The 23361-nt window shown below is 38.2% G+C and overlaps 1 protein-coding gene across 2 annotated transcripts in view; it reads left to right on the forward strand.

Moving 5' to 3' along the window:
* ARHGAP10 (Rho GTPase activating protein 10) overlaps positions 1-23361 on the forward strand; it is a 341466-nt gene that overhangs the window by 133999 nt on the left and 184106 nt on the right. For both annotated transcript variants that reach the window (XM_027599802.2, XM_027599803.2), the window contains exon 10: positions 1262-1356. In XM_027599802.2, the coding sequence (XP_027455603.1) occupies positions 1262-1356 (95 nt within the window). The remainder of the gene's footprint in view (positions 1-1261; positions 1357-23361) is intronic.

Consider the following 23361-nt stretch of genomic DNA (forward strand, 5'->3'; position numbering starts at 1 on the left):
AGTTTGAGATTCCTGTCAGGACTAATTCAAACGGCTAAGACATGTCTGCTTAGCGATGTCTTTCTGTTTAACCACCACATAATAAAAAATACACTTCAGAATATAATGACTGTGACAATTTGAGTCTTGGCATATTTGAATGTTTAATATTACGTGGAGATTCTCCTATTTTAGAAAATGTAAGACTGTTCTAGAAGTAGGTACTCAGAGGTTTTCTAGTTCTTTACTCAGAACCTGTGTTCCTGCATTGCTTCTATCTCCCTTGGATGGTTTAGTGAGGTAAAATAGTACCGTATTAAAACAAATTAAGTAAATATGAATTCAGGGTGGTCCACTCCGGAAACAAAACCCACGTTGATTGAGTGGCTCTAGCTTTCTATGATCACAACAGTTGCTCTAGGGCCTTCAAATATGATACCTTTTAGGTATATTCATATGGAACTGAAGTTTTTATAGGTCAAAAATGGTCACATATTGGGACGCTTGGCTGGTTCAGTCTTTAAGCATCTGCCTTCAGCTCAGGTCGTGATCCCAGGGTCCTGGGATGGAGCCCCGCATCGGGCTCCCTGCTCGGCGGGAAGCCTGCTTCTCCCTCTCCCACTCTCCCTGCTTGTGTTCCCTCTCTCGCTGTGTCTGTGTCTGTCAAATAAATAAATAAAATCTTTTTTTTTTTAAAGTCACATATTGCTTATTTTATGTGGTGTAACAGTATAAATTAAAAACATTTTTCCTTTAAAAAGTGCGATAAGAGAATAGCAAATATTCTGGCTTGTGGAAACTGTGTTGTTAGTCTGCCTTTTAAAATCAGTGCTCACGAGGTCTGATTTGGTGTTACTGTAATCAAAGCAAGATCTAGAAAACCTTAAGGAAAAGAGGATGACAAAAATGATTAAGATTATAAACAGGGGCACCTGGGTGGCTCAGTCGGTTAAGCGTCTGCCTTTGGCTCAGGTCATGATCTCCGGGTCCTGGGATCAAGCCCCATGTCGGGGGGGGGGGGTCCCTGCTCAGTAGGGGGTCTGCTTCTCCCTCTTCCTCTGCCCTGCTCGCGCTCACTCACTTTCTCTCTCTCTCTCTCTCTCAAATAAATAAAATCTTAAAAAGATTATAAATAGTGTTTAAACAAACTTGTTTGAAAGAGAATAGGATAAAGGGACTTAAAATCTTGAACCTTGGGGTACCCCCTCCCCAATATAGGGCTCTTTAGTGTGTCTATGTTTATATTGTAGTTTTTGAGTATGTTTAAAATGATTATTTTCAGGGGGATGGAGAGGTGTTCTTTTTGAAAGAATGTACCAAGAGGCATACTGACTCCATTGACAGAAGATTTTGTTTTGATGTAGAAGCTGCTGACCGGTAAGTTATTAGAATTCTTGCACTTAATGAAAGAGTCCTATAAAAGATGATTTAAAAAATGGAGGTTAATTGAAACTGAGATTTCCTTGGCCTGAAAGAATGTTATCTTGTTACATTTCCAGGCTTTGTATTCATTTTGACCCGTTTAGTCTTTGTCTCTGTGTTTAGCTATGGAGTGATAGCTTGATCTTGGCTGGAGTTCGAAGTCCTTCTAACTAGTAATTAAAAATTACCTTGGAGCATTTCATTGTTGATCCAAGCCTAATTATGGCACTGAAAGAATAATGAATGAAAGTGAAGCAGTAGGTGACAAAGCTGACAAGACATGGTGGATTGTTAATACAGAACAATATTCATTTTTGTGTGTGGGAATTTTCGGTGTGTGTATTCTGTATGTGATGGAGGTTCATAGGCATACTGTTTATTTAAAGACTGCTTATCTTTTCCCTTGTTGTATGACTTTCAGTTATTTTGAAAGAATCTTCGCCAGAGAGGAGGAAGTAAAAAAAGGAAAACATTCCTCTGATAATATTACTACTTCTCTGGAATTTATTTCTGTATCCTCCTGTCGTACTGAGGAAAATCTTGGTACTCATAGAATATTTCTTTCGTAATGTCTGACAGTATGGTGATTCCTTGCCAGTCCTAGTCTTGGCAACACTGGTCTTTAGATAAGGCTGTTTCATAGTTGTATAACAAAAGTTTACAAGATGAGATTTCTGTAACAAAAGTTCATTTCGGGGTCAGGATCCACCAATACAAAAATAATTAAGGCTACCTCTTCCCTCAGATGTTGGAACCGAGTCTGTGGGGTGGATGCAGAGAGGAAGGAGCTATGCTTTCCTTTCCCGTAAATGAACTGAAGACCACATACATAAAAGTGTGCCACTAGGCGCCATGATAAATTTGGCATTACCATGAGAAAGGTAGTTTAATACGCATTTTGCCAAGACTGAAAAAAAAAATGAAAGAGAATGTCATTGTGGAAGAGGTTCAATTTCAGTCCAGTAAAGACTAATTCAGAGACTTTAAGAAGAGATTCAGGCTGTGTAGTACAACTTGAGCATCTGTGGGCATCTACCCAGTAGGCATTTACTGAGTCAGTGCTAAGTACTCTAAATTTTTCTGTGCTTTCTCTCATTGAATCCTCACCGTGGCCCTTTTAGGCAGCTATCATCCTTCCCATTTTATGATGGGAATCTGGGCCATAGAGAGCTTAGGTGATTTTCCCAAGGGCATGGAGTTGTAAGTGGAATGGCTGAGATTTGAACTCCTGCATTCCACCTCTAGAGCCCTTTCTGCCTCTCACCCACTACACCGTAAGTCTGAGTATTACCACGTAATTGTGACATTCCCTGAATAACTGACAAAGATGTGTCAGCAGTGCTGTCTACTAGAAAATGTGTTGAATGGGGTTAATCTGATTTGCTTTGAAAATAGGATACTTCTAGTGCTTTCATATATTGCTCTAGTATAGTGTGTATTGTTTTTGCCTAACCTCGTATTTTCTCTAAGACTTGATCATGCCAAATGCACTTGGTCACCAGTGATCCTTATTATGATGGTAAACACTTTCCACCCCTCACAGAGATTGACCAGGGATTACCGTGGAGTTATTTTCGCCTATATAGGATAACACCTTATAAATAGACTCTGATATGGTGAGCGCTGTGAATTGTGTAAGACTGTTGAATCACAGACCTGTACCTCTGAAACAAATAATACATTATATGTTAAAAAAAAAAAAGAAGATAACAGGAAGGGAAAAATGAAGGGGGGGAAATCGGAGGGAGAGAGGAATCATGAGAGACTATGGACTCTGAGAAACAAACTGAGGGTTCTAGAAGGGAAGGGGGTTGGGGGGATGGGTTAGCCTGGTGATGAGTATTAAAGAGGGCACGTACTGCATGGAGCACTGGGTGTTATACGCAAACAATGAATCATGGAACACTACATCAAAAACTAATGATGTAATATATGGTGATTAACGTAACATAATAAAAAAAGGGAAAAGAAAAAAGTAAACTCTGAGAATGTGGGGGGCAGACTTTAGAGATGATCTATTCTAGTGGTTTTTATTTTATTTATTATTTTTTTTTAAAGATTTTTTTATTCGACAGATAGATTGAGAGAGAGCACAAGTAGGCAGAGTGGCAGGCAGAGGGAGAGGGAGAAGCAGGCTCTCCGCTGAGCAGGGAGCTGGACATGGGGCTCGATCCTAGAACCCCAGGATCATGACCTGAGCTGAAAACAGCCACTTAACTGACTGAGCCACCCAGGCGCCCCTATTCTAGTGGTTTTTAAACTGCTTTATAGGGAGACCCTCTTTTCAAATAATATTTTACATTTCTGTATATGAGAAATAACAGAAAAAGAGAGTTCCCTTATTGAAGAGGGTAAGCGGCCTGGATCCCTACTTTTTCAGCTTCTTTCTTCTTGTAGATGTCTCTAATTTACTTCTGCTGACACCCAGAGCTTCTTTCTGGGATATCATGGTAGGGGGACCATTAATCTAGTCTAGATAGGTGGTTGAAGAAAGGCATATGGAGGACCTGACGTCTAGTTGATGACTGGTGGATTATTTGGAGTCAGCTGTGATTGGGACTCCTATTCCAGGCAGAGTGAATGGCTCATGTGAAGGCCTGGAGTCAAGGGAGGACGTGGCCCATTTGAGGTCCCCAGAGGCACCAGCAACACTGGAGTAGCCAGGAAGAGTAGGAGAAGAGGCTGGAGATGGAGGCAAGGGCCTGGCATTGAGGTTTTTTAGGTTAATCCATTAAATGGCTTTAAGTCGAGTAGTGAGTGATAAATTTATCTTTTTCAGAACTCACTCTGGCAGAGTAGAGAAAGGTCTGCAGGTGGCAAGAATAGATGAAAGGGCCCTGGATTAGTGTTGGTAGCAGTGGGAATGGAAGCTAAGGGATCCATTTGAGGGAGATGTTTAGAGCTAAATTTAGAGACAATTTGGATGTTGGAGTATAGAGTGAAGGTTCCTGGCTTAAGCACCTAGGTAGTGCCATTTACTAAGATGGAAAACCAAGGAGGCCCAAAGATGGAGGACAATGAATTCAGCTGTGGTCGTGTTAAGTTAGATTGCTCTGGGTCATTCAGTAAGAAACCCAGTGGGAGACTGGGTGCAGCCCTTGGCAGCTTTGGCAGCATTTGACCTACATGACTGAATCATGCTTGTTGCCCAAAATTTCTTGGACCTCTCCATTTTCAGCTATTGCTTTTTAAATGTTATTTCCTGTGGCTGTCTTTTCTTTCTTTCTCTGTCCATTCAGGTGGTTTCATCCTCAAAGTGAATCACTCTGCAGTCTGTATTTTTCTTTTTTTTCTGTTTTTTTTGAGCTGCTTTTAGAGTCTTTAGCTCCTTACACGGTATATCTCCAGTTCTACTCCTTTTAAAATTCTTGGTGATTTCACTACCGCTTGAGAGGATTCTTTTTAGCACTTTGCTCTTGACTCCTGGAACTCCTGTCCTTTGGTCATCTTGTCCTTTACCCTACCTCAGCCATTCACTCTCACAGTCATTGCTTAGGTCTTGTCATTACAAGGACCGGCAACCGCTCTAGAATCTCAGCCGCAAGCCTTTCTCTTTCCGCCATCCCCTATCCTTCTCTGCTTTTTTCCTGGTCAGTATCCTTAGAGTTTCTCTATAATCAGTTGAGCCTGTTGTTACTCAGTTTCTTACACCCTCACTTCCTTTCCTCGCCTGGTTTTAATTTCATAGTCAATCTTTTAAATATGCTCCGTTGTCTTTCTCTTCCTTTATTAGACTTGCTGGTACAACCCCAACTTAAGTAAGAGTCACTTCTGCCTTCCCTCTTCCTAGAGAGGCACATTTAACCATGTTCACTGGGATCACTTCAGATTCATGACCACTAACCTCAAATGAGCCATTAAGACTAACCACTAACTGTGCTACATTTTCTAGCTCCTTTATTCTCCTGGTTGATGAATATTTTGTATATTTCTCTTTCTGAGCCTCTGACACTGCCTCTTTGCTGATAATTTTGTGTCCTATTTTGTTGTGACCGTAGAAGCAATGAGAAGAGATCATCCACTGCCATAAAGACCCACTCCATCACCATGCCCAGACACCCTGCCCTTCTTCCGTCTCTGTGAGCTATGTTCCTGAGCCTCTCTGTTCATTTGTCTCTCATCCTGTCCGTGCTACTCTACAGTATCACTCAAGCAGTTTTCTTTCTTGTTAACCTGAGGGTTGCCCTTTCTACTGGATTATTCTTATGACACAAAATACTCTTTTTTCATCGGAAAAAAAAAAACGCCCCCACCATCACATGTAAGAGACCCCTGTCTTGACCAGTCTCCCCTTTTGTCTGTTGCCCATTTCTCTCCTCTAGTAAACAAAAAAGTTCTTCGAACGCTGTTATATTAAGGTCTCATTTTTTCTTCCTCCTGTTCTCTTTTGAGCGCTCTCCAGTCTGTGCTTTGTCTCTCCTCTCCACTGTGTTGTGTTTGTCAAGCTGTCACGATCTCCATGTGCAGCGTCCAATGGTCAGCTGTCCCGTGCTTCCTCTTCTTTGTTGGCAGCAGCATCTGACATGGCCAGTCACATGGAGGCCACTCTCTTCCATGACCTACTTGCTTCACTTCTTCTAGAACATCATACCTGCCTGTTCGTTTTCTCCCACCCCACTGGCTTTTCAGTTCTTAGACTCGATGACACCTTCTTATTTCCCAGACCTCTTGATGTTGGGGTTCTCTGATGTTCACCCTAGAGCTCTTCTCCTCGTCCTCACCCTTCTGATCTCGTCCGGCCTCATGGCTTTAAGTGCCATCCTTATGGTGGTAACTCCGACGTTTATTATCTCTACCTAGATCTTTTCCCTGAATTTCAGGTTCTTATCTGGCTGCCTACTCAGTATTCTCAGTATTGTTTCCGTGATGCATTTTGAACAGTGCAGAGGTGGAAGATATTGTTTGTTTTGTAAATTTTCCCATTTTGTAAATTCTGGGAACAAACACGGTCCCTTTATAGGATCTAACATTTTATATGAGTCTATTCAATCTTATGTAAATACTAATATCATAGAAATACTTCTTCAAAAATAATACATGCTTATTGTGAGTCTTTTTCTAAAGCTTTTTGGTTAACTTGGAAAATAACTTTATGTATGTTTCCTTGAGTCTCTAGGATTATGTTACTTTTGAGTTAAATTATTGACTCCTCTTATCTTTGCTTATTTCTTCATTTCTAAGCAGGGAAACATCTATTCAGGCCTGATGTTACCAAAGGATAGTTTTTGTGGGGCTCTTAGGTTCCTGCTACCAGCCCCTGCCCCATCAGTGCGTTGCTATTAGTCTCCCACTTTTGAAACAAAATTTGGAGGGAGGGTGAGTGTACTTTGAGGTCACTTCCCTAATTCTTGGGTTTCGGAAAGCTTATTTAGTGAAGAGTTTGAATGAGGTAGGCTCTTCTCTTGTGTATTTCTCCAATTCCTGGCCAAGTAGACTATTGGGAATTGTAAGTAATTTGTTCTTTGTCTATTAGATTATGAATCCCACGAGGGTAGAAACTCTGTTTTAGGATTACTTGGGACTGCAGTACCAAATGCGATGCTTTATATATGGTGGGCATTCACCAAATTTGTACTGAATTAAATGAAATTGAATTGTTGCTTGGAAGTGACAGAACTGGGATTAGATTCAATCAAGCAACTACCAGTCAGCTGTCCTTTTCTTCTGTACCACACTGCAGTGCTGAGAGTGCCAGTGGTTTTTTGTTTGTTTGTTTGTTTGTTTTGCTTAAAGAAAATAAACTTAACCCATTGTGGAGCAGGTGGGTATTGTAAATGTTTCTGATAGATTTTTTAGAGAATTCCTATTGGGTACCTCCATATAGTAATTTCACAGTTGATTACATATGCTTAACACAAACATATTTTGGCTTCTTTCCTGGTATCAATTTTTGCTATTGTTTTATTCCTTGGGTTGGGAAAGCAGGTAACATTGTGACAACAGGCAATACTTCATAAACTGCAGAATGGAGCTTGGGCTTGCATTTGATTTATGTAGAGATAAATCAAGAGCTTTCACTTAATTGTTGCATGAGTTGAGATCAGGTTTGATTGCATGTAACAGAAAAACTCAAAATAAGATGGGTTAAATTGTGCAAAAGTTTATTTGTTCTTGTTTGGGAGAGCCTAGAGGTGGTCAGATCAAGGTGGGTATCATGCTTTTTGGTGCCAGGTCTTGTTCCGCCTTGTGTAGGGTTTACCCTTCCGGTCACCTTAGGTCCAAGATGCCTGATCCCACTTGTACAGCAGTCTCTTGTTGTAGGAACACTTTCTAGAGGTTGAACATAGCACTTCTGATCACATAACAATGTGAATGGAGTTGTATGGTTATATCTAGTTGGAAGGGAGGCTGGGAAATGCTGAGGCAGGGAGATTTCTATCTTTTGTTTCCAGACATCCATGTGCTCTTCTGATTCAGGGGGAATTTGTCACTGACAGTGAAAGAGAGAATGGTTGGTGGTGGGGGCCCAACTAGCCATTACTACTTTGATTATCAGTGTTAAATGGATCTGTGCTTCATTTTCCTCCTCTCAACTTACCAGAAGTTTACTTTGACTATTTCAGCTAAGAACATTTAGGAACACATGTGCTGAGAATGCCATCCAAAAAGTGAAAAGACAGCCCACAGAATGGGAGAAAATACTTGCAAATGGTATATCTGATAAGGGACTTGTATCCAGAATATATAAATAACTCTTATAACTCAATAATAAAAAAAGAAGTAACCCAATTAAAAAAATGGGTAAAATATTTGAATTAGTTTTTCAAAGAATATGTACAAGTGGCTGATAAGTACATGAAAAGAAGCTTAACAGCATTAGCCATTAGGGAAATCAAAACCACACTGAGGAGTGCCTGGCTGGCTCACTCTGTAGAGGATGTGGCTCCTGATCTCAGGGTCATGAGTTCAAGCCCCATGTTGGGCACGGAGCCTACTTAAAATAAATAAATAAATAAATAAATAAATAAATAAATAAATGTATTAAAAAAAAAACCAGAATGAGATATCACTTCACACCCACTAGGATGGCTATAATTAAAAAATCAGATAGTTACTAGTATTGGTGAAGATGTGGAGAAATTGGAACTTTCTCATAAACTGATGGTAGAAATTTAAAAGGGTGTAGCTGTTTTGGGAAGCAGTTGGGCAGTTCTTCAAGAAGTTAAGCACAGGGGCACCTGGCTGACTCAGTCGGTGGTGGAATATGTGACTCTGGATCTCAGGGTTGTGAGTTTGAGCCCCATCTTGGGTATAGAGATTACTTAAAAATAAAATCTTTAAAAAAAAAAAAAGTTAAGCATAAAGTTATCATGTGACCCAGAAATTCTGCTTCTAGTTCTATACCCAAGAGAAATGAAAACCTATGTCTACATAAAAATCTTGTACGTGTATGTCCATAGCAGCCTTATTCATAATAGCCAAAATGTAGAAACAACCGAAATGTCTATCAGCTGATGAGTGGGTAGATAAAATGTGCTATATTCATACAATGAAATATCATTTGGCAATATAAAGGAATGAAGAACTAACATGTGCTATGATGTGGATGAACTTTGAAAACCACATGCTTAGTGAAATACATGAGTCACAAAAGACTACATATAATTTTATATTTATATGAAACATCTAGGACGGGCAGATCGTTATAGGCAGAAAGTAGATTAGTGGCTGTCTAAGGCTGGGGGTTTCAAGGGAAATGGACACTAACTGTTAATGGGTATGGAGTATTTTGGGAAGATGTTGAAAATGTTCTAAAATTGATTTGGTGATGATTATACAACTCTTTGAATATATTAAAAGCTGTTGAATTATATATTCTAGGTAAATTTGATAGTGTGAATTATATTTCAATAAAGCTTAAAAAAAAAACAGAGCTGCAAATAAGGACCATAAGTAAAATAAGGCTTTTAAAATGATACAAACATTCAGTACTTCACGCCGGCCACACTCCAGATACCATGGGCTGTGAAATGATCATGTCACTCATTTCAGGTGGGAGAAGAGGATTTTTTGTGGTTAGTTTCTCTTTGGCAAGCTGTAGCGTGTCAGAAGAAGCAGCTTTCTTCTCTAAAGGACAAAACACCATCTCCTTCCTCCTGCCCCAACAATTTTGTTATATAATGTGCTTTTAGCTTCCTTCGCATGCTTATCACATGCCTCATTGTGCTGTGACCCCCACACATTTGCTTGATAAATAATTACCATTGTGTGAGGTTCTCCCACACATCACATTCAGGCACTGCTTAAAGAAAATGCTTCCCATTTTACTCTCATTAATCTGACATTTCAGATATTCTGTTTGGTTTGATTTTGCCTGATTCCCAGTACGTTGGTCTTGAAGGACGGCAAGATATTTCTTACTTTATAATTCACTCATTTATGTTTTCATGATGATAGTGGGTAGAGGCAATCGCCTAAGTATCCGGAGCAATAAGCGTTTTTGAGTGCTGCTACACCAAAGACTTTATTTAGCAACTATGTGCACGGTACTGTCTTGTTTGTCCCCTGAAAAGTGAGTTAAGAACATGTTGCTTCCAGAATCCCATGCGGTTGGGCTGAATAATAATGTTTCTGTAGCACATTAACTGTGGTAGTATTTGTAAGTAGTGTAGAGAGCATGTCATTCAGGCACCTAAACAGTCATTAACTGTGTTTGGCACTAAGGATGCAAAAATGAGAAACTAAAAGGCCTGACCTCGAGGGAACTCGCAGGCTAAGAGCCTTTTCAGAGGTCCGAGGTGCTTTAGGAGCTGCAAAGCAATAGAAGTGGGGCTGGCGGGGAAGGCTTGATAGAAAAAATTAATTGTTAAACTGGATCTTGAAGATTTGGCAATAGTTTGGAAACTCAGAGGAAGGGTTGCCCAAGGCAGAAAGAATCACAGAAATCTTGAGACAACATATTGAGATAATCCTTTAAGTCCAGTTCTCAACTGTGAGTGATTGGAGACACTGTGATTGTCACTCCTAACATCTAGTGGATGGAGGCCAACCCTGATGCCAAATATCCAGCACAAGACAGTCCTTTGCAACAAAGTATCATCTGGTTCAATATATTCCTAGTGTGGCTGTTGAAAAGCCTTGCTTTAAAGCATTTGAAAAGACAGCAACTCCAACACATTTGTGGAATTGAATGCCATCGTTCTGTTGTTTTGTTTTTACATGAATACATTTATGGGATATACATTTCAATTAAAAAAGTGTAACAGCTTAATTGGTTATAGTTCAGGGGATGAGTAAAGCCAGAATGTGAAGAGATCTGTCAGGGCTGATGCATCATTCAAGAATTCTTAGATTCTAGTGTAGAGAGACTAGGAAAGGAAGTCACTTTAAAAGAATTTAGGTAGAACTGGTAGAAAATGGATTATGTAGAATTAGAGACAGCATTTCTTGTATATAAGCTTCTGTGTTTTTCACAGTATGTAAGATTTTGCCCTAAAGATGGTAGTTGATAGTGGCATACTGACAGACACATTTTATTTTATTTTTTAAATTTTATTTAAATTCAGTTAATTAACATATAATGCATTATTAGCTTCAGGGGTAGAATTTGGTGATTCATCAGTTGCATATAACACCCAGTGCTCATTACATCATGTGCTCTCCTTAATGCCCATCACCCAGTTACCCCATCCCCCCACCCACCTCCACTCCAGCAACCCTTAGTTTGTTTCCTATGGTTAAGAGTCTCTTACGGTTTGTCTCCTTCTCTGATTTTGTCTTGTTTTATTTTTCCCTCCCTTCCTCAATGCTACTCTGTTATGTTTCTTAAATTCCACATATGAGTGAAATCATATGATAATTGTTGAAAGACACATTTTATATTGGTTCCAGTATTTAAATGGAAAACTAAATTGACATTAATATGAATTTATTCTTAAAATACATGCTGAAAGACATTGGAATGTAGATCATAGAGCAGTTCTTAGCTTTTGTGAATAAAGTTGTAATGAACAGTTGTATAGAAGGGTTTTTGTGGACACATATTTTCATTTCTCTTGGAGAATCCCCCTTGGAGTGGGATTGCTGGTGTGTGTGTACATATATATTTATGTATATTTGGCTTTTTATGAAATTGACAGTTTTCTGGAGTAGTTTTATCCTCCTACCAGCATTATATGAGTTCCAGTTGCCCCACCCCCTTACCAACCTTTGACTGTGGCAGTCATTTTCTTTTTAGCTAATTATAGTTAGTGATGTTGAATAAAATTTTTCATGTGCTTTTTAGCTATTTCTATTTCTTCTGTTTTGAAGTGTCTATTCAGATCTTTTGCTCATTTAAAATATGTTGTTGATCTTTTTGTTATTGGATTGTAGGAATTATTCTGGATACAAGTCCTTCAACAGATACATTAGTTGTGAATACTTAATCTGTGGCTTGCCTATTCATTTTCTTAACAGTGTTTTTCGATGAGAAGAACATCCTAATTTTGATAAAGTTGAATTTATCAATTATTTTTAAAGAGTTTATTTATTTTAGAAAGAGAGTGAGTACGCCATTTGTGAGTGGGGGTAGGGGCAGATGGAGAGGGACAGAGAATCTGAAGCAGACTCTGTGTTGACCATGGAGCCTGACTCTGGGCTCAATCTCATCACTGTGAAATCATGACGTGAGCTGAAACCAAGAGTCGGAGACTCAATTGACTGAGCCACCCAGGCACCCCTGAATTTATCAGTTTTTAAAAATTTTATTGAGAGAGCTCTTTGCTCTAAGAAATCTTTATCCCAGTGTTGTGAAGATTTTTTCCCATGTTTTCTTATAAAAGTTTTATAATTAGTTTGTGACCTGTGAAGATTTTGTGGCATGGGGTGGGGGGGTGTATGGTGTGATGTGTAGAGAGTGAGTTATTTATTTTTTCTTATGATTCCTCTGTTCTTTCTCAAAATTGGTTGGCCATTGTAGATCCTTCGCATTTCCATATAAATTTTACGATCAGTTTATTTCTACAAAAGCCTATAGTTCAATATCATCAATACAGAGTTTTAATAATTCCTGAGTAATTACCATTTATTTAGTCTTTAATTTCTCTCAGTAATGTTTTATAGTGTTTAATATAGGGGTTATGGACATCTTTCATTAAATTTCTCTAAGTATTTTATGTTTCTAAATGTTATTTTTAAAGGTTATGTTTTACATTTCATTTTCCAATGTACTGTTAATACATAGAAATGCACTGGTTTTTTGTGTCCTACAATATTGCTGAGTTGACTTATTCTTAAAATTTCTTTATGATTTTTTTATGTACACAATGGTATCATGTGTGAATAAAAACAGCTTTCTTTCAGATTGAATCTGTGTGTCTTTTATTTCTTTACCTGTCTTATTGCAGTGTCAAGAGCTCTAATAAAATGTTAAATAGAAGTGGTGATATTGGAAATCTTACCTGATTCCTGATCCTCGGGAAAAAGCATTTATTATTTCACTGTAAAGTATAATGTTAGCTGAAGATTGTTTGTAGATGCCTTTGACATGTTGAGGAAGCTTGTATCTATTCCCAGTTTTAATGATGAATCGACATTGACTTTGATAAAATATTTATTATCTATCAAAATGATCATTAAATATTTTTCTTGAACCTGTTAATGGGTGAATTGCATTGAATTTTCTAAGTTAAACTAATGTTACATTCCTGAGTTAACTCTACCTGGTCATGATGTATTAACCTCTTTATCTATTGTTCTATTCATTTTGCTAATATTTGATTAAGGATACTTAAATTTATGTTCATGAGAAAAATTGTGTGTTATGTTCTTTTTTTGTAATGTCTTTGTCTGATTTTGATTATCAGGGTTATGGTGGCTTCAGAAAAGAGTTGGGAAGTTTTCCATTTCCTCTGTTATTTGAAAATGTCTGTGTAATACTGGTATTATTTCTCCCTTAAGTGTTTCAGAGAACACACCTGTGAAGTCCTCTTAATCTGGCATTTTCTTTGTGGGAAATTTAAAAATTACAGGTAAAATTTAGTGAGTAAAGAGATATTCAGATTTTCTTATTTTTCTTGTTAGTTTTCATAAATTGGGTTTTCAAAGAATTTATTTCCTTTAAGTTGTCTCAGCGTACCTTTCTTCATAATATCTGTTTCTTACTACTTCATATCTGTAGGATCTGTAGTGATACTTCATTTTTTATCTCTGCTATGGGAATTTTTGTTTCATTTTTTTGTGAAGTCTTGCCTAGAGCTTTATCAGTTTTGTTAATTTTTTTTTTCAGATAACCCATATTGTCCATTTTATATTTCACTGGTTTCTGCTTTTATTTTTATCATTTCATTTTACTTACTTTGGATTTAATTTGTTTTTCTTTTAATTGCTTCTTAAGATAGTATTGATTTTCCATTTTTTTTTTGAATGTAGACTTCTTTTTTGAGAGAGTAACATGCTGGAGGGAGGGGCAGAGTGAGAGAAAGAAGGCTCCACACCCAGCAGGGAACCCCATGCGGGGCTCAATCTCACAACCCTGAGATCATGACCTGAGCTGAAACTGAGTTGGACACTTAACCGACTGAGCCACCCAGGTGCCCCTGAATGTAGACATTTAAATATATAATTTTCCTTATAAGGACTGCTTTAGTTTGCATCCTACAATTTTTTGATCCTACAAATTTTTATGTCTAGTGTTTTCATTGTAATTCAGTTGCAAATATCTTTTTTTTTTTTTTAAATGTGATTAGGACATAAGTATTGAATTTTAACCCAGGTGTTACTTAGAAATGTTTTAAAAGTTCCAGATGGTTGCGGGGTGGGGGGTTCTATGTATACTATTTTGTTTTCCTAGTGTTTATTATTTTCTGTTTTTCTTTTATACTCTTTTTGGTCAGAGAACATACTCTATTTTATCAGAATTTGGAAGTTTACTAGACTTGTTCACTGCCCCAAAGGTGGTGTGTTTAGTAAATGTTCCATGTGCACTTGAGAACAATGAGTTTTCTGCTGTTGTTGGGTATAGTGTTCTCTAAATGTCGATTAGATCAAGTTAATGATAGTGTTGCTTGACTCCTATATTGTTTTGATTTTTAATATTCTGTAAATTACTAAACTCAGAGTGTTAAAATCTATTAGGACTTGCCTATTTCCCTTTAATTTTGCCAATTTTTGTTTCACATATTGAATATTTGAGATTTGTGTGTGTGTGTGTGCATTTTTATGTTTGTTACGTCTTGTTGATGAAACGACCCTTTTATCAGGGTGCCTTGGTGGCTCAGTTGGTTAAGTGTCTGCCTTCGACTCAGGTCATGATCCCAGGGTCCTGGGATTGAGCCCCATGTTGGGCTCCCACTCACTGGGGAGTCTGCTTCTCCCTCTGCCCCTCCTCCTGGTTCATGCTCTCTCTCTCTCTCAAAAAAAAAAAGGACCCTTTTATAATTATGAAATGTCTGTTCCTGCTAATAATCTTTATTTTGAAATCTACCTTGTTTGATAATGTAGCCACACTAGCTTACTTATGCTCAGTGTTTACTTGGTATATCTTTTTTTTCTTTTTTTTATCTTTTTCCTTTTACCTCTGTGCCTTTATGTTTAAACTTTGTTTTTTATAAATAGTGTATTATTAGGTCCTGATTTTAAAAAATCTAGCCACTTAGTCTTTGCTTTTTAGTCAAGGTTTCAGTTAATTTATGTATAATATAATTACTGATTTGTATGGGTTTAAGTCTACCATCTTGGTTTTTTTTTTTTTTCCTCCCCACTGGGCCCAATGTGGGGCTTGAACTCACAAGATCTGAGATCAAGATCTGAGCTGAGATCAAAAGTCAGACACTTAATCATTTGAGCCACCCAGGCACCCCTTGGTTTTGTTTTCTATTTGTCTTACTTGGTCTTTGTTCTGCTTCTACTTTGCTTTCTTTTTAGTGAATTGAGTCTTTTAGTGTTCCATTTTCTATTTTTAGTTATGCCTCCACGTACGTACATTTTTAATTCTACGTACACTATGAACCCAATATACGTTACTGCTTTTACTTTATGAAATCAATAATTAGTAATCTTTTAAAGAAATTTGATGTTTTATTTATGTATGTGTTTTTCTTGTCTTTTTTTAATATCAATATATTTATCCATTTGATTTTCTTCATTTCTTTCTATAGAACTGAGTTTCTGTCTTGTGCCATTTCTTTTAAATTCCTTAGGCTAATTTAATCTGAGTATTTCATGTAATGCAGATCTGCTGGAGAAGAATTCTTTCATGTTTCATCTGTCTGGAAATGTATTTTGTCTTCATTTTTTTTTTAAAGATTTTATTTATTTATTTGACAGAGAGAGACACAGCAAGAGAGGGAACACAAGCAGGGGGAGTGGGAGAGGGAGAAGCAGGTTTCCCACGGAGCAGGGAGCCTGATGCGGGATTCCATCCCAGGACCGTGGGGTCATGACCTGAACCGAAGGCAAACACTTAACGACTGAGCCACCCAGGAGCCCTTTGTCTTCATTTTTGATAGATGTAGATTTCTAGATTAATAGCTTCCCCCCTGTGCAGCACTTCAAAGAAGTCATTCTATTTTCTTCAGTCCTTCCATTTTTTTTTATCATGATAAATCATCCATCTTTCTTATTATTCTCCTCTATGTCATCTTTTTCTTTTGCTGCTCTTAAGAATTTTTTTTTAATGATATGTGTAGGTGTGGCTTTCTTTTATATTGCTTTGGGTTCATTGAAGTTCTTGGATATTTGGGTTGATATTTCATAGCAGCTTTAGAAAATCTAAGTCATTTTTTCAAATACTTCTCCATTTTGTCTTTCTTCACTTTCTGGGATTCCAGTTACATTATCTCCGACCATTTGGTATTTGTTTTGGTTGTACCTGCAGGATTTTTATTTATGGAAGTGACTGAGTGATGATGTGGACAGACTAATGGCATTGGAAGACCATTTATTAATTAGAATTTCCAAGAGAAGAGGGCATGCCATGACACATAGGACCACACGGGGAATGCCAGGTTTTGGTCAGGAGTCAGGAAGGAGTGAGAGAAAATCCTAGACTAATCTTATTGGGGTTTCTGCAGAAAAGGCAAGGCAGAGAAGGGGAAGCAATTTAGGATTGGCTAGTTTGAATAATATTGGTGGGCTCTCTCCACTAGGGGTGGTTGTCCTGGGGTGACTTAGGGCAGAGGAAATAGTGCCTCCCTGAGTACAAGTTAGATAAAGGAAAGGTTGCAGATACTGACTCCAGATTGGTTGGCCTGCATATGAAAGGTGCCCTCCTGAATTCTTCATCACTGTTCTTTTATTTTCCATTTCTTACATATCCATTTGTCTCTTTTTAATAGTTTTCACTTCTTTGCTGAAATCCCCATCAGTTTATGCATGTTGGCCACCTCGTACACTGGATCCTTTAATATACATATAGTTGTTCGTAGGTTCTGTCTGATTTTTTCTTCCTCTAATATCTGGGCTATTTCTGAGTTTGGTTCTCCTAACTGCTTTGTCTCTTTATGTTTGGTTACATTTTCTTCTTTGCATGCCTCATAATTTTTTGGTTGAAAGCCAGCTACTGTAAGAGAGTAGTAGAAAGAAAGTAATATTTATGCCTGGGAAAGGGTATGCACTTTATTCTGTGGGGCTGCTAATGGGTAGGGCTGTCCCTTTAGTTGTCAGTTGAACTGAGAATCTATGTTGTTACTTCATTTAGATTCTATTTATCAAGGATCCATGTGATTTGAGAACACCATCAGAACCTTCTCTGGAGGTTCTCCTGCTCTGCCCCTCATATTTAGCACACACACCTCAGAGGGTTGGTGGTAGGGGGCTCTCAGCCATGCTCTCACATTTCCTCCTGAGCACTTGGTGAAGTCCCATGTGAGGGTTGGAGGATGGGTTCAGACTCTTTGTGTCTCCATTTTGTAGGGATTTGAAACCATCACACCCAACCATACTCTGCCTTTGCAACTCCAGTTCTGCTGTTGTCTTCCACTCTGTCTTCCTCTTTGCCCTGCTGCTTCTCGAAGGCTCTAAGTAGCTGTGTGTACATGTGTGTTTGTTTTCTCTTTAAGAAAGGGCTTGTTGCTGTCTGCATTTTAGTTCATTAGGGTTTTTTGTTTGTTTTGTTTTTGCATATTCAGTTCTCCAGTCTTTATTTAAACACTATGATTTTATAGATTCTCCATCCTGTTGTTAGGGTGCAACTTTCTGTGTTCTAAAGTAGCAGTTCTCTAATGATTAATGGTTTGAATTCACTTTTATTAGAGGAAATAATCATACTTCTAACTATATCAATGCTTACTTGCTCTATTTGAAACCTTTTTTTGTTTTGGTAGACAGAAGAAAGAAGTTATTATAAAGTCTTTACCCTTAGTAAAATCATGCACCTTGCTTTGATCATTTCTGGAAAAATGTAAGATTCATTGATTTGTACTTAAATTTTTCCCCCTAGGAATCCTATGTGAAACTGATTATGACAACTACATTTCTATAACTTTAGAAAGTGTTTGGTTTGGCTTTGGCACTTTCCCCTTCTCATAGTAAAATTTAGTGCAGGATTTACAACATGCTGGTTTGTTTTTTTCCTTTTCCTTTTCAACATTCTTCTTAGAAAAACATTAAAATATTTCTAATTGGTAACATTGTAAGTTTTGATAGCTGCTTAATTTTTTCTCTTCTCTATTTACAGAATCTGTCATTAATTGGCATCTCATAAATGTGAATGTTTCTATTTTTTATATTTTCTTAATTTACAGGCTCATTGATCTGTTGTGTAGAGTATAAGGAAAACACATGTCTTCCACACGCCTTGACTGAACTATAAAAAATGCAGTTGAAAGAGAATTAATAGATATGGGGTCAAATGTGGAATACAGATAATAAGCTCTCTAGACTGCTTCTCATGTGTGGGCCTCAATAGTGCTTAATAGTGCATAGTAGTGCATATTTTATTAATGAGTGAAGGGAAAAAGATGAATTGCTGATTTAAGAACAAGAACTTGCTTAACCTAAGTGTTTTTCTTTGGATTTCAATTCTCTGCCTTGTGTTCTACAGACAACATTTATGGTTTTAACAAAAGAAAGATAGACTATCTGGTCAAGTTGTGCTCTTTTCCCTCATCCGTTTTTTCTTTATGAAGTTCATACTGTTGCCTTTGTATTTGCTAAGAATTAGTTTTGCTCACCATATGTGGTAAGTTACTCAGAGCTTAGCACAATGCCTGGCACATATTAGGTACTCAGATGTTAGTTTGGTTGAAATGAATTTTTTTTTTTTTTAGATTTTTATTTTTTTTTAAAGTTTATTTATTCATGAGAGACAGAGAGAGAGAGAGAGAGAGAGAGAGAGGCAGAGGGAGAAGCAGGCTCCCCATTGAGCAGGGAGCCCGATGCGGGACTCGATCCCAGGACTCTGGGATCATGACCTGAGCCGAAGGCAGATGCCCAACCATCTGAGCCACCCAGGCGCCCGGTTGAAATGAATTTTCAGATGAAGAAGGGACTGTTGTATCCTCAGTGGACCAGCATAGTGCGTGGTAGCAATATCAGCTCCAATTACCAAAAATTAGAACTTTGTCAATTCTAGTTCAGGCTCTGATGGAGTCACTAGTGTTACCGGAGCTTCTCCATGGAATGAAGAAGATGTAATTGTGAATAATCTAGCACACTGTAAAATTTTCTGTTCTTTGCTATCCGTATATATATTTACTGTGTCGTTCTATCTATCCATTAAACTTCATGAGTAAAACATGTCTTTGTTTCAAAAACTAAAGAATTTTTATGGTTTGGTTTAACAGTGAGATGCTATTAATACTGTAGTTTAAAATGTGTCCACTGCTTCCCTAAAGTCCCATATTTGCAAAATGATTTCCTAGCAATTGTTTATTAAAAAAAGAAACTTGAGAAATTGAAAATCTTTAAAACATGTTTTAATGCACTGGTTTTTACTTTTCCTACAGTAATGTTTTAGAGGTGAGGGCTAAGCAAATGGGGGATGAATGTGAGCCATCTCTTTGATTCATGGGAACCCAACTTTATATAATATTAGTGACTGATCCTGGTCTGGAATGTTCCAAGTGTGAAGTGTTCTGAAAATGTGTACTGTGATGAATTAATTCTCAAGGGGGGAGTTGTTTGAGTTACCATGCTATTAGTGTCAAAATGCAAACAGAAATAGACTCCTTTCCTTGTAGGTGATATATTTCTATTTCATCTCTCATCTTTCAGTAAGTTTGTTTGTTCTCTGCTGTGTTCCATAGAGGGCTAGGTGGCTCAAGCCTGAGTCATTGTGCTTGGAGACAAGACGTATAATAAAGATTTAGTTTTTATGCTGCATTGGGGTTTTATCCAGAAGTACTCTGGCTGTTTTATTGGAAGCCTGACAATTGTTTTTTTGTTTTCTTTCCCCCCTACTGTGCTATCTGTAGTTCTAGTTCATGACTCTAGACTCTTCATCATTCAACACTTTTTTCTTGTGTTTCAAGTTACCAGAACCAGTCATTGTTTCTCTTATCCAACATCTCTATTTGCCACTCTATATGAATATCCAACCATCTCCATGTAGTAAATACTATTTCCCCTCACATATCCACGGAGAACCTTAGGGGGAAGCAAAAAACGGAACTAGAAAGCACAGGATTCTCATCAGGCTCAGTGTCTGATGTTTTTGAGTGTAAGAGTATTAAGCCCTTATTTGCTACAATTGTTTTGGCTTTCACGGAATCCCTTTACTAGTTACTGGTGAAACACTGTAATTGACCTGTCCTTTACTGTTGATTTTGTTGTTGTTGTTGTTGCCTGTAGCATGGAGAAGCAACCTCCTATTTCTAAGTTCCTGCATATTTTCTTTCATTTGTGCCCTTCCATCTCATCCCCTCATTCTGCTTACAAGTCTCTGCAGCCAGCTCATGCCTATCTTCAGTCCATTTCCATCCAGCAGCCTGTGTTCACGTACACCTTTAATCGTGTTATTCCCCTACTGAAAACCTTCAGTGACATTGAGAATTAATCAAATCCTTCGCCCAGCCAAGGAGCCTTTTGTGACTGGACCCCCAGGCTGCTTCTGTAGCTTTCCACTGTGCTCCTCTCCAGCTGGGTGGGAAGGCAGCTGATGAGGCTGACCCAGCTCCTCCAAGGTGTGTTCCTTCTCTTCTGTGTGCCTTCTCAGCTTAGGGGTGACTCTGGCCCTGGTGCTCTGACATGGCCCACGTATCTTCAAGGCCTTAGGTTAAATGTCCCTTTCCCAAAGAAGCCTAACGTCCAGGGCTAGGTACGATCTTTTTCTTAATTCTCCATAGCACCTTGAATGCTGAAATTTCCTCTTAGACTGGCAGCCAAATTAGCAACAGTCAAGTCTTCTTGACAACAATTGAACATAGTGAAGTTGAATGCTTTTTTATTTGGGCATACACCTTCTGATGTCTTTATTATGCCCTCTTTTTCTCCTAGGTAGCTGGCTTTTTGCAGGGCTCCGTACAATTGTAATTAATAGATTACTTGTAAATTTTTTTTTTTTTTTTTTTTTACCTTCTTCTTTCTCTTGATAGGCAATAAGCCCTTTGTGGGTGGGATGCCCAGCTCAGTGACTAGCCCATGGTAAGATCTTTAATAAATAATTCCTGGCCCTCTGGCACAAGATTTAAAGCATAGTCAGCACTCACTCCGTGTTTATTGAACTGAATGTAAACTCTCTGTTTACCTTTCTATGATAGAAATTGACTTGTTTGGCCTTCTGTCCCATTTTCTCTGCACATTTTGCCATTTCTGGACTAGAGAAGCTGTCAGCTTGCTTGCTTGCTTTTCTTTTCTTTCTTAGATTTTATTTATTTACTTGACACAGAGCACAAGCAGGGGGAGCGGCAGGCGGTGGTGGGAAGCAGACCCCCGCTGAGCAAGGACCCCCCCCCCCCCCCCGCCCCGATGCGGGGCTTGATCCCAGGATGCTGGGATCATGACCTGAGCCGAAGGCAGATGCTTAACCTACTGAACCACCCAGGCACCCCAAAGCTGTCAGCTTTCTATTATGTATTTGCTATCAGATCTTATTTTGCATTTTATACTTTTGTTCACTTATTTACATACTAAATGTTTGAATACAGCTATGTTTTAGAGAGGTATCTAGATATTTTTCCTTCTTGACAAGAATGGAGCATTCTTGCAGACGTTAGACCCCCATATGTAAATATTGTTTTATCACTTAAAGAATGTAAAGAAAAACATTCGTGCCATCTGAAGTTTTCCCTCACAATTTTAATTAACTCCCTTGAGCCCAGTGTGGGTTACTAAGAATAAGGGCCAAAATCTTCACGTCCCAGTCAAGGAACTTCTTGAAACAGACTGGTTGTCTGGGCATCTTGCCTTTATTCTTGCTCCAAAAAGATGCTGTGTGTAGTAGAGCGGGAGGAGGTGGGACCTTGGGTCTGTACTGTGTGGTGCCAAGGTGATGGAAAAGTGGAACCAAGAGAAAAAAGTGCTGGGTAGACAATTAAGAGTCATTTTGCTATTTAGGGGTGGGGGTGGGGGATTATTGGTGATTTTTTTTTTTTTTTTTTTTTAACCCCCTACAAATTTCAGTCTGGAGAAAATGGTTGTAGGCAAGAGCCTATCAATTGTAGCTATAGTTACTTTGTAGTGAACCCTAATCAAACAACTTCTCTTGTGCTTTATAACGATCGTGTGGGGAGAAAGCATAATGCCTGTGTGAGTGAGCGTTGGGAGTCCTACTTACATTTGGCTCGTTGCTTTTGGAGGACTTTTTACTTTATAGTACTTTATAAAAATTGCAGTGATTATTGAATTAGAGTTGATTATTACTGCTTGCTTTACTTGAAAGAGATTATCCATTAGTTAAAAATGAGTTGAAATACTACCACAAGAGTGATAATTTTAAAAAGTATATTCAGTATCCAACAAGAATTAATATTTACTTTTTGTTTCAGCCATCTGCTTTCATTTCTAGTTTTCTGTGTTTTGCCTTTTAATTCTTTGCCAGAAAAGTTCTTTTCGAATACTAATTTATAATATTTGAATCAAATATTCAAAATTTGTTTCATTTGCGAAACTGCCCCCAGGTGAAGAGGCATTATTAATGGCTTTTCTACCTAGTTATTCCTTCCCGGTATAAAGAGTTTTTCTGACTGAATCTCTGAGTGTCTGAATACACTGAACTGAGAAAAGATTATTTGACCCAGAGGACCAATACAGGGCTCTGAGAAACTACAAAGGAAACACCAAATGGTGAACAGTCTGCCTTCTTGAACATAGAATTGGGATGGGGTGGAAAATGATTTTCTGGTTTTACACTCAGTCCATGTAACAATAAGCATGTATCTCTTTTATAAATAAAAATTTAGTCATCACTAGCACTTCACACCAATTAAGATGGCTACTCTAAAAAAAAAAGAGATAATATAACAAGTGTTGGTGAGGATGTGGAAGCCTTGTGCATGTTGGTGGGAATGCACAACAGTGTACCTCCTGTGGAAAAGGTGTGGCAGTTCCTGAAAAAATTAAAAATAGAATTACTATTGACACAGTGGGAGGCAAAATTATTTCTCCCTATTCACACAATACTTCTTCTGTACTCTAAATATGTGGGTTTTTCGATACCCAACAAGTCTCCAGTTCTCTGCAGAGACCGAGTATCCTACAGTTTAACCGAATTTTGGCACTACCTCAAGTTAGTGAAGATGTTTCAGATTAAGGGCTCACTCCCACAAGACTGCACCCACTGCCTCAGATGCCAATCACAAGTCCAGGTTGTCAGCTGTGCTTTTGGCTATAAATTTGGGGTTTGATATCTTGGGTTTGATAATTTTCTAGAACAGCTTGTAGAACTCAGGGAGACTGTTTACTTCTGCCAATTTATGACAAAAGATATTTTAATGGAAATAAATGAAAAGCCAGATGAAGAGATATATAGGGCAAGGCATAGGGGAAGGGGCTTGGAGCTTCCATGTCCTTTCTGCACATGCTACCCTCCTAGTGCCTCCATGTGTTCTCCAACCTGGAAGCTCTCTGATACTTAGGGTATTTTTTAGATCTTCATTGTAT

The sequence above is a fragment of the Zalophus californianus genome, chromosome 2, assembly GCF_009762305.2.
Source record: "Zalophus californianus isolate mZalCal1 chromosome 2, mZalCal1.pri.v2, whole genome shotgun sequence".
Classification (NCBI taxonomy): Eukaryota; Metazoa; Chordata; class Mammalia; order Carnivora; family Otariidae; genus Zalophus; species Zalophus californianus.